Below are 16,246 nucleotides of genomic sequence, written 5' to 3'. Positions count from 1 at the left end.
ATATGAGGTATATATTCTTTATTCCTTGCTTTTCCTATCACTTGTGAACAATTTATCATAGGAAAAGCATGCCATCTAAGTAGTTGATGAATGAGATATGGTGTGATGAAGAGAACCTTGCTTCTTTTTGCAAAGTACTTGGGAAATTTTCTTACAAAAATTCAAAATCAATAGCTTGTCTCCTCGATGATATTGAATTTCCTACCAAGGCCATATGTTATCATCAAAAAATCTTCCACATAGGCTGCTTACTTTATGTTGAGTTTTGTCAAGTCTTGTTGACCCTTGTTAAGAGATTTATCATGCTCCCAAGATTAAGATCACATACATGCCTCATATATATGATGCTTCTACACTAGAAGTACACAAAAACATGCTTTTCATCCACCTCAAAATGTTCTGCTCCTACATTGGGAGAAGACAAAAATATGTTTGCTAGGTTTTATCAGAATAAATGCTCCAAATTCTTGATAATATTTCTCTCAAAAGTTTATTTGTAAAAAGAGACATGGGTTATGCAAAAATATAAAAAGATGGACATAAAAGAGGTCTAAAGTAGAAAAAAGAGACAAGAAAAAAAAGAGATTAGAATAAAGATAACCCATATTCTCATAAAAATATTCCACAAGAGAGAAATATATTTCAGGGAGCATAGTAGAATTAGGTTAGCCACTAAATATTCCACACACATGCATATCTTGGTTTACGAGTATGACACTTTTCTCCTTGGATCCGGGGTTTGACTTTACGATATAGGCAAGGTAAGTATGCTACATATTTTATCCCTACCCGAACTCCACATAAGCTTTTTAGAAGTAGGGTGAATAGAGGCAAAACAATGTCTTGGTGAGGAACTATACACATTGAGTGATATGAGAGAATCATTTGAGGAGCAAAGCTATGTTTTAATTTAAAAATATTTTAAAAACCCAAGTTTTCTGAGCAAGAGAAGTGAGGATGACTAGATTCCAATCCGTTCCATTCTTCAACCACCCAAGACATTGTGATAGACACTTCAAAGGTCACATGTATAGGTGAGGCTTGGAATAAGGTAATATTGCTACCGGTGAATTCTTTAGCTCCTTGCTAATGATTTGATAGCCAATTATAATTATAGACTCGGGGGGCTAGCCCTTAATCGGCTAAAGTAGATGAACAACCAAGAGATTGAACCCAAGTAAGTCATCAAAGCCAAGTATTGCAATCAGATGTCCCTGACTCGGAAAAGAAGACCATTGGATTGAAATAGTTCAAAGCATTAAAATTCATACTCCGAATTAGGGGGGCCTGTGTTTACACAAAAATCTGTCCGGCCATGAAATATCATTGGCAAGGAACAACACGAGGTGCATCACGTGCATACCAGAAAGGGAAGGAAATATTCTTTGGTATATTTGGAGATGTATGACATCTAGGAGCTCTTCATCAGCCAAAAAATATTATATTTTGGGAGAAGCATGATGTCCAAAGTCTCCTCACATGAAGATAAGGAAGAAGCAAGAGAAGCTAGAAGAACTGGTAATTTTATTGCCAATGGAGTCTATAGAAGGAAGCCATACAGACATCAACTGTGAAGCGCATCAGTCGTCGACTCAGAGAGTCTAAGTGCAATACAATTCTATTTTACCTGGTGACCACGTAACGAAGGGAAAAGCCAATTGCCACAACTAAATAAGGCAAATATAGGCACATGCATGTACATGTACGTACTATAGTTTGGCTAAGATTATTGAACCGACCAAACTAGGAATCATACCATAAACTAGATTGGATTAGAATTGTCTCCTTGTCTAGACAAACAAAAGACACGTCGGTCAAGGAAGTTTTATTAGCGGATTCTACAAAAGGGGAAACTAGAGTCCATATATCTTAAAATTTCCTTTTCTTTTAGATTTATATTGTTAGGCAAGTTTTGTACTAGGTCACCACGTGACCAACTAGGATTGTTTAAGGCCTCAGGGTATAAATATAAACCCCGACTATTGGAATAAGGACATCCACACATCAATCAAAATCAGTCTTTACTTTTTTTGGCTTCACGCCAACCTTTAGGAGTAGGAGTAATATAGCTTTTCGACGAGTTCTTTAGCAAACAGGGCTACATCTACTGATCGACCTCTAGCTTGCTTGTGAGTACCATCACGACTTGTATTGTACTTATAAAGCTGCATCAGCTGATTGATCTTTTATGAGCCATAATATAAGTTAGTTATTGATCTGTATCGTAGTTTGTAAGGCTGCATCAGCTGATTGATCTCTTACGAATGATAATATAGATCAAAGTTATAGATCTTGTGTTAAATAACTTGTTGTTTAATACAATATCACCAATTATTGAATCTACTAAGATTAGTAAGATTTTCCTTGCTATTTTTGGTTGATTTACCAGTTATCGATTTTGCTATAATTAATGTTTTATTAATTATAACAAAATCACCCGATTGAGATAGAGATAGATCGGCATCATATGATCTTAATTGGTCATCCTTTGATTTGGTCATGCTTCAAATCTTATAATCGATGGCTTAATTTCGCTAGATCGGATATTTTATCTCTATTTCAATCAAACATAGTATGCATCCAAAGACATATTTCAATCTTAAATAAACTCACTAGTTAATGAGGTCTAATCTAATGATACTACCATAGCTGCATCGATCTAGTCGAACCTCACTGGTAAGACTTTAGATTAGAAATTATTGATTAGTGGTCTTGTTCATGATCAAAATATGTACTCTGCTTGTTTGCTATGATTGCATCGGCTATTTTAGCCAATTTGCCTAAACTCTCACGCATATAGCATGTTTTCATGAATCTGTCAACATATAGATGGTTTTATAGATTATTTGGCTTTAGTTTATTATTATTATCGTAGCTGCATCGATCCGATTGAACCTCATTGTTGATGATAATAGATTAGACTCAAAACTGTTTGTAGAATCATTTATATTAGATAGTCGATTTGTTCGTATGTTATACTCTTTTCATCAAACTCATCGGCTTGACCCTTTATATCAATCATGTTCCATTTAGCCGATGATGCTTTCTGATGTTCCATGAGCATCGGTTATTTCGGTTCGTATCATTGTTATTTAATATTAGCCGATAATCCTTGATTTAAAGATCTTCATTTCATAGATACGCTGGATATCGACTATTTAGTCGATAGCCTCATTGAATCGGCTATCTGGCCACATAGTGGAACTGTCTGGAGAACACCGACATATTCCACCTTAAACTACTGATTATTCTCTCCTTGTTAATTACAGGGTCAAATTGACTGGCACGTTTTTGGTTCCAAAACTGACCGTTCTTGTGTTGAAGCTAAGTAGATCTTTGGATTCACTCTGTCAAGATCATCCGGCTTGCTGTGTGTTGATCACATCGCTACATTTTTGTGTCAACACTCCCTCATACTAACTCCAAATGCTATGGTTCTTTCTCCTAAAATTTTCTAAAATCATGCTCTATCAAGTTTATATAGGTCATCTTTTCATGTGACAAATTTTGAATAATTCAAATTTTGAATTTCAAATAACTACAACTTCAAACCAGATTTTGAAACACTAAATGATCCCTGTTGAAAAAGTCATGAATATAAAAGTTTTTGAACTCATCAAGATCTACAACTTTTATTTTGGTCATTTCTTCATTCGATAAAGTGTTAGCAAACATTGGTCACAAATTCATGAATCTCAAACATAGTTTATGAAATTAGATGAGAGATATGTCAATTTATGAACAATGTTTGCTAACACTTTGTTAAATGAAGAAATGACCAAAATAAAAGTTGTAGATCTTGATGAGTTCAAAAACTTTTATATTAATGACTTTTTCAGCTGAGATCATTTAGTATTTCAAAATCTGGTTTGAAGTTGTAGTTTTTTGAAATTCAAAATTTGAATTGTTCAAACAAAGTCACATGACAAGATGACCAAAATAGAAGTCGTAGATCTTGATGAGTTCTATAACTTTTATATTGATGACTTTTTTAGCTGAGATAATTTAGTGTTTCAAAATCTGGTTTGAAGTTGTAGTTATTTGAAATTCAAAATTTGTCACATGAAAAGATGACCAATATAAATTTGATAGAGCATGATTTTAGAAAATTTTAGGAGAAAAAACCATAGTATTTATGTGATTTCTCTTTTTAATCTATGGCTAAAATTTGTAACTAGTCATTCTCTCTCGTACTAACTCCAAATGTTATGGTTTTTTCTCCTAAAATTTTCTGAAATCATACTCTATCAAATTTATATTGGTCATCTTTTCATGTGATAAATTTTGAACAATTCAAATTTTGAATTTTAAATAATTACAACTTCAAACCAGATTTTGAAACACTAAATTATCTCAGCTGAAAAAGTCATCAATATAAAAGTTATAGAACTCATCAAGATCTACAACTTTTATTTTGGTCATTTCTTCATTTGACAAAGTGTTAGTTAACATTGGTCACAAATTCATGAATCTCACACATAGTTTATGAAACTAGATGAGAGATATGTCAATTTGTGAACAATGTTTGCTGACACTTTGTCAAATGAAGAAAAGACCAAAATAAAAGTTATAGATTTGATGAGTTCAAAAATTTTATATTCATGACTTTTATATTTGAAGTCATGTACTCTTCCAAAATATTGTTTCAAGTTGTTATTTTTGAAATTCAAATTTTGAATCATTAAAAAAAAGTTACATAACAAGAAGACCAAAATAAAAGTTGTACATCTTGATGAGTTATACAACTTTGATGTTTACAACATTTTTATTTGAGGTCATTTAGTGTCGTAGAATTCTATTCGTAGTTTTGAATTTTAAATTTTCAAAATTTAAAATATGTTTTTAATTTTTTGTAAAGAAGAAAATACAGAATTATATATATATCAACAAATTATTAATATATATATATATTTATACATATATAGAATAATTATAAATTTTTTATATAAATTTATATATAGAATACATAATTACTAATTAAAAAATATGAAAAATATTTCTAGGGACGGCTTGATCAGGAATCACCCCTACAAATCCATTTGTAGGGGCGGCTAGCATTTTGAGCCGCCCCTACAAATGCTCTTCGGTATATAAGTAGGAGGGCGTAGGGGCTTCGTTTTGGCTAAGTCTTGGGCGCTCACTATCTCTTTGACGTCAATAGGCTGCCAAAATTCAACGCCGCCGCCGGCACCGCCTCCGTGCCCTACCTCCACCTCCTTCGTGCCCTACCTTCATCGTGCCCTACCTCCCCCAGTTTGGCTCGAACCCCTGGTCTAGCTTCCTACCCTATGCACACGCCGCCGTCCGTGCACACGACAGGTCATAAGGTTTCCGCCGACGACCTCGACGACCAACGTCGTGCCCTACTTCCCTCGGTCCACCTCCAACCTCTGGTCCGCCTTCATGCCCTGCGCGTGCACTGCTGTTCCTCATGCACACAGTGGCTAGGGTTTCCGTCAACGACCTTGATGACCACCGTCGGCTCATCTCCGACCTCGAGCTCCATTGGCCCCCTACGGCTAGGGTTTGAGGGGCTTGGCTCGTTGTGCCACCACCACCATCCCTCATGGCTCTAGCGTCCGCACCCCCTCCCCCAGTGGGACTACCCTGGTAGTCATGTGTTCGGCGTCCACACGCGCTCTCCCTTGCCCCATGTGTTCAGCGTCCGTGCACGCTCCCCAGGTGGCCCTGGTGTATGCACCTCCTCCCCCAGTGAGGCTACACCAGTTGTCGTGTCCTCCGGTGTCCGTGCCCCTTCACCCAGCATCCTTCTATAGGTATGCCGGCCCCAACCCCTTCCACTTGACCCCTTTTCCTCTATTCCTGTTGCAATGAGTTCATGCCATGCTCAATTTCGTTGAGACTTGGATATGCTGCTGAAATGGGTTGTGAGACTTGGATATGCCATGCTCAATTTAGATTAGAGTACCATGTTGTCCTAATGTAGTAATGTGTGCTGAAAATGACCTCTTCTCTAGCATTTCTGTTTGAAATACCTTTTGTGTTGTCATCATGGTATTAGTCTTGAGCTAAACAATGTTGTCATTATGGTATTAGTCTTGAGCTACTAAAACTGTGTTTATATATGCTCACTATTTTTGTACATGCCCACTGTGATTATATACGCTCACTGTGATTATATATGCTCACTGTTTTTAGATATGCCAACTGTTTTTATATATGGTCACTGTGATTGTATATGCTCACTGTGATTATATTTGCTCACTGTTTTTAGATATGCCAACTATTTTTATATATGGTCATTGTGATTGTATATGCTCACTATGATTATATATGCTCACTATTTTTAGATATGCCAACTGCTTTAATGTATGGTCACTGTGATTGTATATGCTCACTGTGATTATATATGCTCACTATTTTTAGATATGCCAACTGTTTTTATGTATGGTCACTGTGATTGTATATGCCCACTATGTTTATATAAGCTCTTTGTTTTTATATATGCTCACTGTTTTTAGATATGCCCACTGTGTTTATATATGCTCTCTATTTTTTTATATATGCTCACTGTTTTTAGATATGCCCATTGTGTTTATATATGCTCTTTGTTTTTATATATGCCTACTATCTTTATATATGCTCACTGTGATTGTATATGCTCACTGTGATTATATATGCTCACTGTTTTTGTTTGTCCTCCTCTCCTCTCCTCTCCTGTACTACTACTTCTACTTCTCCTACTCTATGTTTGGTAGCAGCTGCTATTTCTTTTTGGGAACCAATAGTTGCTTTTTTGGGCAAACTCTCATCTCCTCTCCCCTCTTTGGCCTATGATGAATTTGTCCAACTCTTGAAATTATCTATATTATGAGCTGATGATCATGAACTTGATAGGAACTTGGCATCATTACCAGCCGCCCCTACTATCTTTTTCTATTAGTTCATGACTATTTTTATATATGCTCATTGTGTTTATGATGCCTTTATGCTCCAAGTTCTTGATTAAATGATGATTGACATGTTTTTGATGCCTCTACTACTTCTACTACTTGTTTTTTTCGATCTTTTGCTAGTTTATCGTACTTGTAGTGCCATTGGGTTTTCTTAGACCTTCTCGGGTATCTAAAGTACACTTTCTTGCATCTATTAGAACAAAACATGAAATGTCATGGACAACAGATAGTGCAACCTGATGCCTTGAGCACGAGCCAACCTATGAAGAGGAAGAACCAGAGGACCATCTTACTCAGCAGCAGTTCGATGATGAGTTACAAAAGGATATAGCAATGATGCTTACTCAGGAGGAGTTTGATGAGGATGGTGCTGAGAGGAACGTAGAGGAAGGGGGAGTAGAGGACAGAGCTGGAGAGGATGATGATGATGAAGACAACGACGACGAGGATGAAGAAGAAGGATATGAAAGTCCTGAGGATCCTTTCCCATGTGAAGCCAGACGGAAGCTAATGGAGGAGGAGCTAGATAAGGATTTTGACCCAAACGAGGAGGTAGGGATAAAGCCTTAGCTTGTAAATTTTACTAAAGCTTTGACTGTGTTATAATTACTAACATTTTGACCTCCGGTACATATAGGCCCCTCCTAAAACTTGGAAAAGACAACATCGACGTCCGCGATATCTCGCCAGACAAGATATAGTAGAGGAAAGGAGAACAAAGGCAACAGCCACAAATACAAACATTGAGGCCTCTGCTCCACAACCTCAAGACACGACCACGAACTTGGCTCCAAAGCCAAAGAGGAAACAGGGGGATAGAAAAGTGAACCAATATCCAGATAAAGTATGCTATGTGATAGCGGAGGTCGGCCAGTAGGGGAGATACTTGAGCCTAAGGAATTTAGAGGATGATTCCGTAATACGATCGGGGCCCTAGTAAGAGATTAATTAAACCTAGCAATCCCTAGCTGAAAAGATGTACCAACGAAGAAAAAGGGAGAACTATGGGATAAAAAGCTGAAGCTCAATTTTAGATTTCCAGAGGGTAAGCATGAACTGGTGAAACTTCATGCTTTTAAGATAATGGGAGAGTCATTCTGACGTTGGAGGTCAGAGCTGAACAAGAAGTATATCCAAAAGGGGTTAACTCCCTTCCACGAGTTTGGTAACACAACTCCTAGTCAATGGGAGGAGCTCGTGGCTCAGAAGACTACACCTAAAGCATTGACCCTCAGTGCCCGTAACACTGAGCTAGCGAAGAGAAACCAACACCACCATCATCTAGGTCCCGGTGGCTACTATGGCAAGGAAGAGAAGTTTAGGAAGATGGAGGAAGAGACCAACGCATCTGAGAAATTAAACTTGAAGAGGTTGAAGCTACGCTCAAGGAATTAGATCCTTGGGAGGAGTACAGATGCATCCGGTACTTCCCTTAAGTTTGATAACCCAGCGACCAAAGAGGTAGTATCAAAGATACTGAAATATGCTAAAGACAAGGAGAAGGGCTCATTCAAGTCTTTCCAAAGAGAGAGACAAGCTTAGCCTTGCCTTGGGAAACTCTGAGCACATAGGCCACACTAGGGAGCTAGGGAAAAGAATGACCTAGAAACACAGATTCAAAGAGGACCAACACATGTACAAGAAACATGGCAGAGACCGAGAGTTTAATCTTGAGCTCACCGTGAAGGCTCTAGTTGCGAAGGCACTAGAGGAGCAAGGACTGTCTATGGAGCCAAGGACAGTAATGGCTCCTCCTAGAGAACTAGCAGTAGTTGGTAGCCCTTCAGAAGTTCCTAGCAGCCAAGGTTCCATTGCAGCCATAACCCCCGTCGATCGCATAGGGGAACCAACTACTTGGACCTTGGTGGTTCTTATTGGTAGGCAGAACACTATGATGGAGGTGGCAATGGGTGTGGCACATCCTCCAGGCGGCTTGCATCACAATAATAGGATCCTACCAAACTACACTAGGGTCGAGGAGCATACCGTGAAGCCCGAGTTCATGCAGTGGCGCATAGACTACCCAACTCCCAACGAACAACAATTACTTGGAGAAGTAATGAACCAATTCATCCTCTGGCACAAACGGGATATTATATTGACTGCTTCTTCGCCGCCTGTTCAACGTTTAGAGAGAGTTATTAAGGAGGGGGGGGTACTTCTACCATCTTGTGACCACCACTTGCCTGAGCTGTCACATTCTTGTTCGCCTCCAAGCGAGCACATGCATGAGATGCCACAGCCTATTCCACAGTCTTTCTCGCCTCCTACCAAGCATGTACCTAAGATGCCATAGCCTTCTCCGCCTCATAAGGAGCATGGGCCTGATACGGACCTGATACATGAACAACAAGGGCCTCCTGAAGAAGTTCATGCACAAGAGGGTTGGGATAAGGAGCCAGAAATTTGAAAATTGCATCCAATCACCATAAGGCCAATTTCTAAGTCGATGGGAGACATCACTTCGACAACCAAGTGGTACACCCATGACCAGTTCAAGCCTGAGAACCAAGTTAAAGAAATCCCAGCACGGGCTTCTAAGGAGGCCGTCACCAGCAAACAACAACCGATAAAGAAGTATCCAAATGTTGATGCCATCAAATGGTCAAATGATTGCCCAAAAACATATGAAAGAGGCAAGCCATTCCTACCAAACCGGGACATCCAGCGTCTACCACTTAGAATGAGAAGGTTCCATGATTGGTACTTGCGTGTTTTCCCAATGACCATAGATCTCATACAAGCATGCTTCCCTGCCGGCACATTTGGAGGCCCAGCCGAGAAAATTATCTTTGACTTTAATGGCATATAGACATGCTTTCACCTCAGAGCAATGGAAAAGAATCTAATTCGCATGTGGTGCCTATAAGTCCTTGCCCTCTTGATATGATATTATTGTAATATTTGGATTTGGTTGATACTAACCCACGCTGTGATTTGTAAATGCAAGTGCACCTTTCAAAACAAATGCCAAGCGTGCGAGCCAAGTACATAGACCCTCAATGTATAGCATCAACATGTTTTAACTATGACAAGGACTAGAAATTGGATTGCAAAGAGCTAGCTGCTAGAGAGACTATTGCGGAGAAAGAGGCAATCCGGAAGAAGGAAATACGTGCAGCGGCCCTTAGAGTTGCGGCATATATTGCCCTAGCTTTTAAATATCTCTAAAATAACTCTGCTATATGGCTACCATACAACTTCGAGTAAGTTCAACTCTATACTGAAAAGCTTTGTTCGATATATTTTATTCGATGCAAAATAGCTTATCCGTTTCTATGATTAAATTCATGCAGCAACCATTGGATTTGTATAGGCATCGATGTTGGCATGGGCATGGCGTGGGTCTATGATTTAATAGATAAGAACCCGGTGACATACAGACTTCATATCGATTCTCAAGACGTATATATATCGACAATCCTCATTACCTTATATGTTTGTATACATACTTGTAACCTTCACTTTTGGATACTAACAAGTTGCCTTTGTTAAATTCATTTGAACAGGACATACAGGTTCTATGTTAACGAACATAAAGGGAGGCATGATCCAAAAAGAGGGCCCGACCTATGTGTCAAAACACTATGTGCGGTAAGTGTAATTTACCTCAAGTACTCCATTATGTTGGTGTCAAGAGCATTACTTAACATTTTCATATGCGAAATACACAGTACCCCAAGCAGAAGTCCAGGAGTCTTCACTGTGGATACTATGTATGCACTATGATGAATGACACCGGTGCCTACAGGAGACACCCCTGTAGGGTAAGTTTGAACCTCTTCAACATTGTTAATTGTGATTACTGCAATGTTAACTTCAAAACCAGCGCCATGTTCATAGATGCTCACTGTTTTTATAGATGTTTGCATATGTTATGACATACTAAACCCCAACTTGTTTTATTGTAGTAGCAAGATGAGAAAGGAATGAGAGCTGACCCACACAAAGATGACAACCTCTTGGAGCTCGTCGGCGATCTTTATAACTTCATATTGGACCAGATTGTACACGTAAGAGGAACTTATCATGACAGAAAATCCGAGTTAGGAAGACATCCTCAGTACCAACATCTTCGTGAGATGGAAAGGCTAGCTCTAGGCCATTGATAACAATGTGTATGGAATGTGACATTGGTCTTATCTTGTGGAACGGTTTCGAATTGTGGAACGGATTGAACTTGTGAATTATGTCTATGTAACGATGAATTATATATGTTCTTGTGAATTGGACTTATAATGTTAGTTTATATAATATTCTTGTGCTTATGGATATAATGTTTGAATTACATATGTATATCGTCCTGTTCGTTTGGCTTATAAGCTGTACTTTTTCAGCCAACGAACAATATTTTTCTCTCACAACAAATCAGCCAACAGTACTTTCAGCCATGACTTATCAGCTAAGCGAACAGGGCATATATCTATATGTGTTCTGGTCAGATTTGAATTTTGAAATTTGATTTTTTTACGGAAAATATACTGTAGGGGCGGTTCAATTTCAAATATTTTTGACGGGAAAACGTACTGTAGGGGCGGTTCTAGATTGAACCGTCCCTACAAATAGAAATTATAGGGGCGGCTAGTATTAAACCGCCCCTATAAATCTTTTTTGTAGAGGCGACTGGTGCCCTACAAATACATTTGTAGGGACGGTTGTTGACACAAGCCACCTCTACAAATCGATTTGTAGGGGCGGCTTGAGAACCGCTCCTATAAATCATTGATTTGCAGAGACGGTATGGTATGGGCGGATGGTAAAACCGTCTCTACAAATCATCGCCAACCGCTCCTACAAATGCAGGTTATGAGGGTCTAAGGTTGAAGATAATCCTAATAAGGTCATCTTTAGATTTTCATTTTGGGCCTAAAAGAAGACACATGCAATATAGCAATTGCTTTAAATTTCACCTCAATCTTGCTAACTATAAATCCATGAATTTGAATCTATATCTACACGTAAAAACTCCCCACATGCGAGCGAGAGAGAGAGAGAGAGAGAGAGAGAGAGAGAGAGAGAGAGAGAGAGAGAGAGAGAGAGAGAGAGAGAGAGGAGACCTCTGCACCTCTCGTTGCCGGCCAGCTAAAACGGGATCACGGAGAGGCCGTTCCAAGCGTAACGTGCCTGATGTCTCAACTCCCGCGCAAACCTGCTTTCTCTCTCTAGCCCACCACCTCTCACCGCCTCCTCTGTTTCTCTCTCTTGCTCTGCATGCCTCCTCAGCCATCCGTGCGAACAAACAACCACTGACCTCGCCATTGCTCATTCCTTCCCCCTTCCACCCGGCCGGCCACCCACCGGAGATGGACAGCCGGAGCCAAGCGCCCTACAAGTCCAGCAGCTTCTCGCCGGCGACCACCCGCGACGACGGCGGCAGCAGGACCCGGGAGGTCGACCGCAACTTCTCCCTGGGCACCCTCCGCGACAAGAGGGACGTTCCGCACGGCGGCTCCAGGGAGCAGTCCATCAAGGAGGAGGACGAGCAAGAGGAGGGTGACCATGGGGCGCGAGGAGGTGGCGGCGGCGAGGGTCCGGACTCGGGGGCAGGGGGAGGCGGCGAGCCCGACCTCGCCCCGCTGTCGGCGGAGGTCGACGCGTTCCTCGCGGGCAAGGACGAGGACGCGCCGGTGAGCGTCACGGAGGCGACGCTGGAGAGGTTCGCCTCCGCCGTCGAGCTGCTGGTCGCCAGGTCCGAGGGCGTCGAGGACAAGTGGGCCGCGGAGGCCGGTGGCGAGCCGTCGGCGCTGCTCGACGCGATCACGCGCATCGCGGCGCTCTCGTCCGCGCTCGGCAAGAGCCCCGAGGGCGGCGGCAAGCACGCTGCCGCCGTGAACCGCGTCACCGCCGTGCTGCACCGGGCCATGGCGTTCCTCGAGGAAGAGTTCCACGGGCTGCTCGAGGACCCGCGCGTCCCCAAGACGGGGGGCGGCGAGCAGGGCGGCGCGCACGAGCCCGACCGGTGCGTCCTCGCGCCTCCGCCGGCGTCGGACGGCGGCTCCGGGAAGGAGTCCGCGCCGCCGTACCCGGCGGAGACCGTGGACCGGCTCCGCGCCATGGCCGACGCCATGGTGGCCACCGGGTACGTGACGGAGTGCTCGCAGATGTTCCTGGTGGCGCGGCGGAACGCGTTCGACGCGACGCTGCAGGGGCTGGGCTACGAGAAGTCCAACATCGACGACGTGGTGAAGATGACGTGGGAGGCGCTGGAGGCGATGATCGTGACGTGGACCAAGGCGTTCCGGCACGCCATCAACGTCGGGCTGTCCACGGAGCACGATCTGTGCACCCGCGTCTTCGCGGGGCGCCACGCCGCCGTGGGGCGCGGCATCTTCGCGGACCTGTCCCGCTGCGTGATGCTGCACATGCTCAGCTTCACAGAGGCCGTGGCCATGACCAAACGCGCCGCGGAGAAGCTGTTCAAGGTGCTGGACATGTACGAGGCGGTCCGCGACGCGTCCCCGGTCATCGAGGCCTTCCTGTCCGCCGACGAGCCGGCCGCCGCCGAGCACCACAGCCATCACTCGGGGCTGGCGGAGCTCAAGTCCGAGATCGCCGCCGTGCGGTCCCGGCTCGGCGAGTCCGCCGCCGCCATCTTCCGCGAGCTGGAGAGCTCGATCCGCGCCGACGCTGGGAAGCAGCCGGTGCCCGGCGGCGCGGTGCACCCGCTGACCCGCTACGTGATGAACTACCTCAAGTACGCGTGCGAGTACAACAGCACGCTGGAGCAGGTGTTCCGCGAGCACCACCACGGCAATGGAGACGACAGCAACCCGTTCGCGGCGCAGCTGATGGAGGTGATGGAGCTGCTGCACGGCAACCTGGAGACCAAGTCGCGGCTGTACAAGGACCCGTCGCTGAGCAACATCTTCCTGATGAACAACGGGCGGTACATGCTGCAGAAGATCCGCGGGTCGCCGGAGACGAACGCGATGCTGGGCGAGGCGTGGGCGCGGAAGCAGTCCACCAACTTGCGGCAGTACCACAAGAACTACCAGCGGGAAGCGTGGAGCCGCGTGCTGGGGCTGCTCCGCGACGACGGCGTGCTGACGGTGAAGGGGCACGTGCAGAAGCCGGTGCTCAAGGAGCGGTTCAAGCAGTTCAACGCCGCCATGGACGAGATTCACCGGACGCAGGGCGCGTGGGTGGTGAGCGACGAGCAGCTGCAGTCGGAGCTGCGCGTCTCCATCGCCGCCGTCGTCGTGCCGGCCTACCGCTCCTTCCTCGGCCGGTTCGCGCAGCACTTCAGCGCCGGGAGGCAGACGGAGAAGTACGTCAAGCTCAGCGCCGAGGACGTGGAGACCATCATCGACGAGCTCTTCGACGGTAACGCCACGTCCATGACCAGGAGGAGGACATGACAATAATAACAACACTATAGCTTGTTGCTTGACAGCGCCACGTCCATTGGTCGGTCCAGCTAATCCATCCATTATCGATTTGAGCAAAGCAATGTATTGTTCTTTTTTTTCCTCTTCAAAAATCTTCTTTTTATTTGTCTTCTTCTTCTATTAATTAAAAACGTTACTGTACTAATTTGGTCCAACAGTTGATCGATGTACTAAGAACTGTACTTACTACACTACTTCTCTCAGGAGTCAGGGCAGCTAGATGACCGTTTCTGTAATTCGTACCCATCCCATTCCCATGTATTGCCTGATGAGATTTTAAACCTGTTCTTCCAAATGTAATGTTGCAGTCGTTGCAGCTAGATGAATTCAGTTCAGAGAAATCACATCAGAAATCTATCGATAAATAAACAACTAATGTCTACGTCCAATCCAAATCTTTTATTCAGGTTCACTGATTTGATCTCTGTTCTTCAGCCGGAACCTCAACCGAGTTTGGTGTAGACCTTGTGACGTACCTCCACCGGGACTCCATGCAGTGCGAGGGGTCCGTTGTATCCGCCATGTCCCGCGACGGCGAGCCGCTCCTCGCCGTCGACGAGCACGGTGAGCGCCCCCGCGCCGACGTCGTGCACCACGTTGAGCCGGAACCAGCGGTTGTAGATGGAAGCGTCGACAACGCGCGCCTCGTCGTGGTAGTACATGAGCCGGCCGCCGTACACGTGCAGAATCAGCGCCGTGTATTCCGCCACGACGCGCCGAACACCTGCATCACCGACATGCCGGAGGTCCCCGCTGGCACGTACCCGTAGCCCTCGAACTGCCACACCCCCGTCGTGTACCTCACCTGCACGTAGCAACGACAAACCAAAAAGAAATTGAAACGATTAGCAATGGCGACAGCTCACTACTGGTGTCATAGGACATGATTAGCAACATGATTAGCGTTGATCGTGAAGATTAGTGATGCTATTGGCTTAATTTAATTAGGAGGTATATACGTTTAGGAGGATCTCGGAGCGCGGCTTGGTGGGGCTGCCGCGGCTGAAGGGCTTGTCGGTGCTGTACACCCCCATCCGCCCCACATCGTCGCGGAACTCGTACCGCTGCTCCGGCGGCAGGTCGTATGGGTGGTGCAGCTTGAACCGGTCCTCGGTGAGGTTGATGGCGATGAAGCCCAGGGTCGGGTCAACGCCGGCAGAGCACTGGCCGCACCATGAGACCAAGACGATGAACAGGAGTAGAGGCCGTGGCAAGGAGGAAGCAGGAGCCACAGCCATTTGCTCGTGGGGATGATGGCCTTTTTTTCGAGTTCAATTCACTAACACAAATTCTGATGAACAGGTTTGCTGTGTATATAAGATGCTGCTATGCTGGTTTGTGTGAACAGGCCGTTTCCTTAGATAATTCCTATTGAACGGCCGGCTTCGAAGTTAATGAACTACTGGTCAGCAAAAGTAATTAACGCTGACGCCACTGTCTTTGCCGTGGCTGCTTCTGAATATTCAGATTTTTAGCCTGCAAAGATATGAGCCGGTTCTTTTGTCAGTTCACCTGCCGCCTGCAATCTTTTGTTGTTTTTGCTCGCAAGTCCTCGTGACAACTGAAACACCAAAGAGGCAATTTCGGCATATATATTTAACTACTAGCACAGCTACTCAGGAAGGATTAAAATGGTATGAAAGAGTAAAGTTCAAAAAAATATTGGAAGAAAATACCTATATCCTGAGGGCCTGATTGATTGGTAGCTAAATTTTAGTTGCCAAAACTTGGACAAGCCAAATTTCTAGCCTCTATTTGGTTGGTTACCAAAATTTACCATTATCTCACATTTAGCTTGTCAAATCTATGGCAAATATATTTGTCCAACTTTTGGCAACTTTGTATTGCCAAATCATTGGCTTAATTATTAGCAAATTTTGGAAGCCAACCGAGCAGACCCTACTTTTAATTAGTGACGAATGGGAAAAATAGAAAACTAGA

At 43.9% G+C, this 16,246-nt stretch overlaps 1 protein-coding gene and 1 pseudogene across 1 annotated transcript; one reads left to right on the top strand and one right to left on the bottom strand.

Annotated features, from left to right (window-relative positions):
- Nucleotides 1–12,099: 12,099 nt before the first annotated feature.
- On the top strand, nt 12,100–14,630 carry LOC136508985 (exocyst complex component EXO70C1-like). Its single transcript, XM_066503772.1, has one exon. The coding sequence runs from the start codon at nt 12,221–12,223 to the stop codon at nt 14,273–14,275; it is 2,055 nt and encodes a 684-aa protein (XP_066359869.1). The 5' UTR covers nt 12,100–12,220; the 3' UTR covers nt 14,276–14,630.
- Nucleotides 14,506–15,543, bottom strand: LOC136507308 (citrate-binding protein-like; annotated as a pseudogene).
- Nucleotides 15,544–16,246: the final 703 nt, after the last annotated feature.

This window comes from Miscanthus floridulus, chromosome 15 (genome assembly GCF_019320115.1).
Source record: "Miscanthus floridulus cultivar M001 chromosome 15, ASM1932011v1, whole genome shotgun sequence".
Taxonomy (NCBI): domain Eukaryota; kingdom Viridiplantae; phylum Streptophyta; class Magnoliopsida; order Poales; family Poaceae; genus Miscanthus; species Miscanthus floridulus.
This window is presented reverse-complemented; position numbering and strand designations above follow the sequence as displayed.

Bases quoted from the DNA above. Each gene is read 5' to 3' on its own strand.
- LOC136508985 (XM_066503772.1), top strand. From the start codon at position 12,221: ATGGACAGCCGGAGCCAAGCGCCCTACAAGTCCAGCAGCTTCTCGCCG.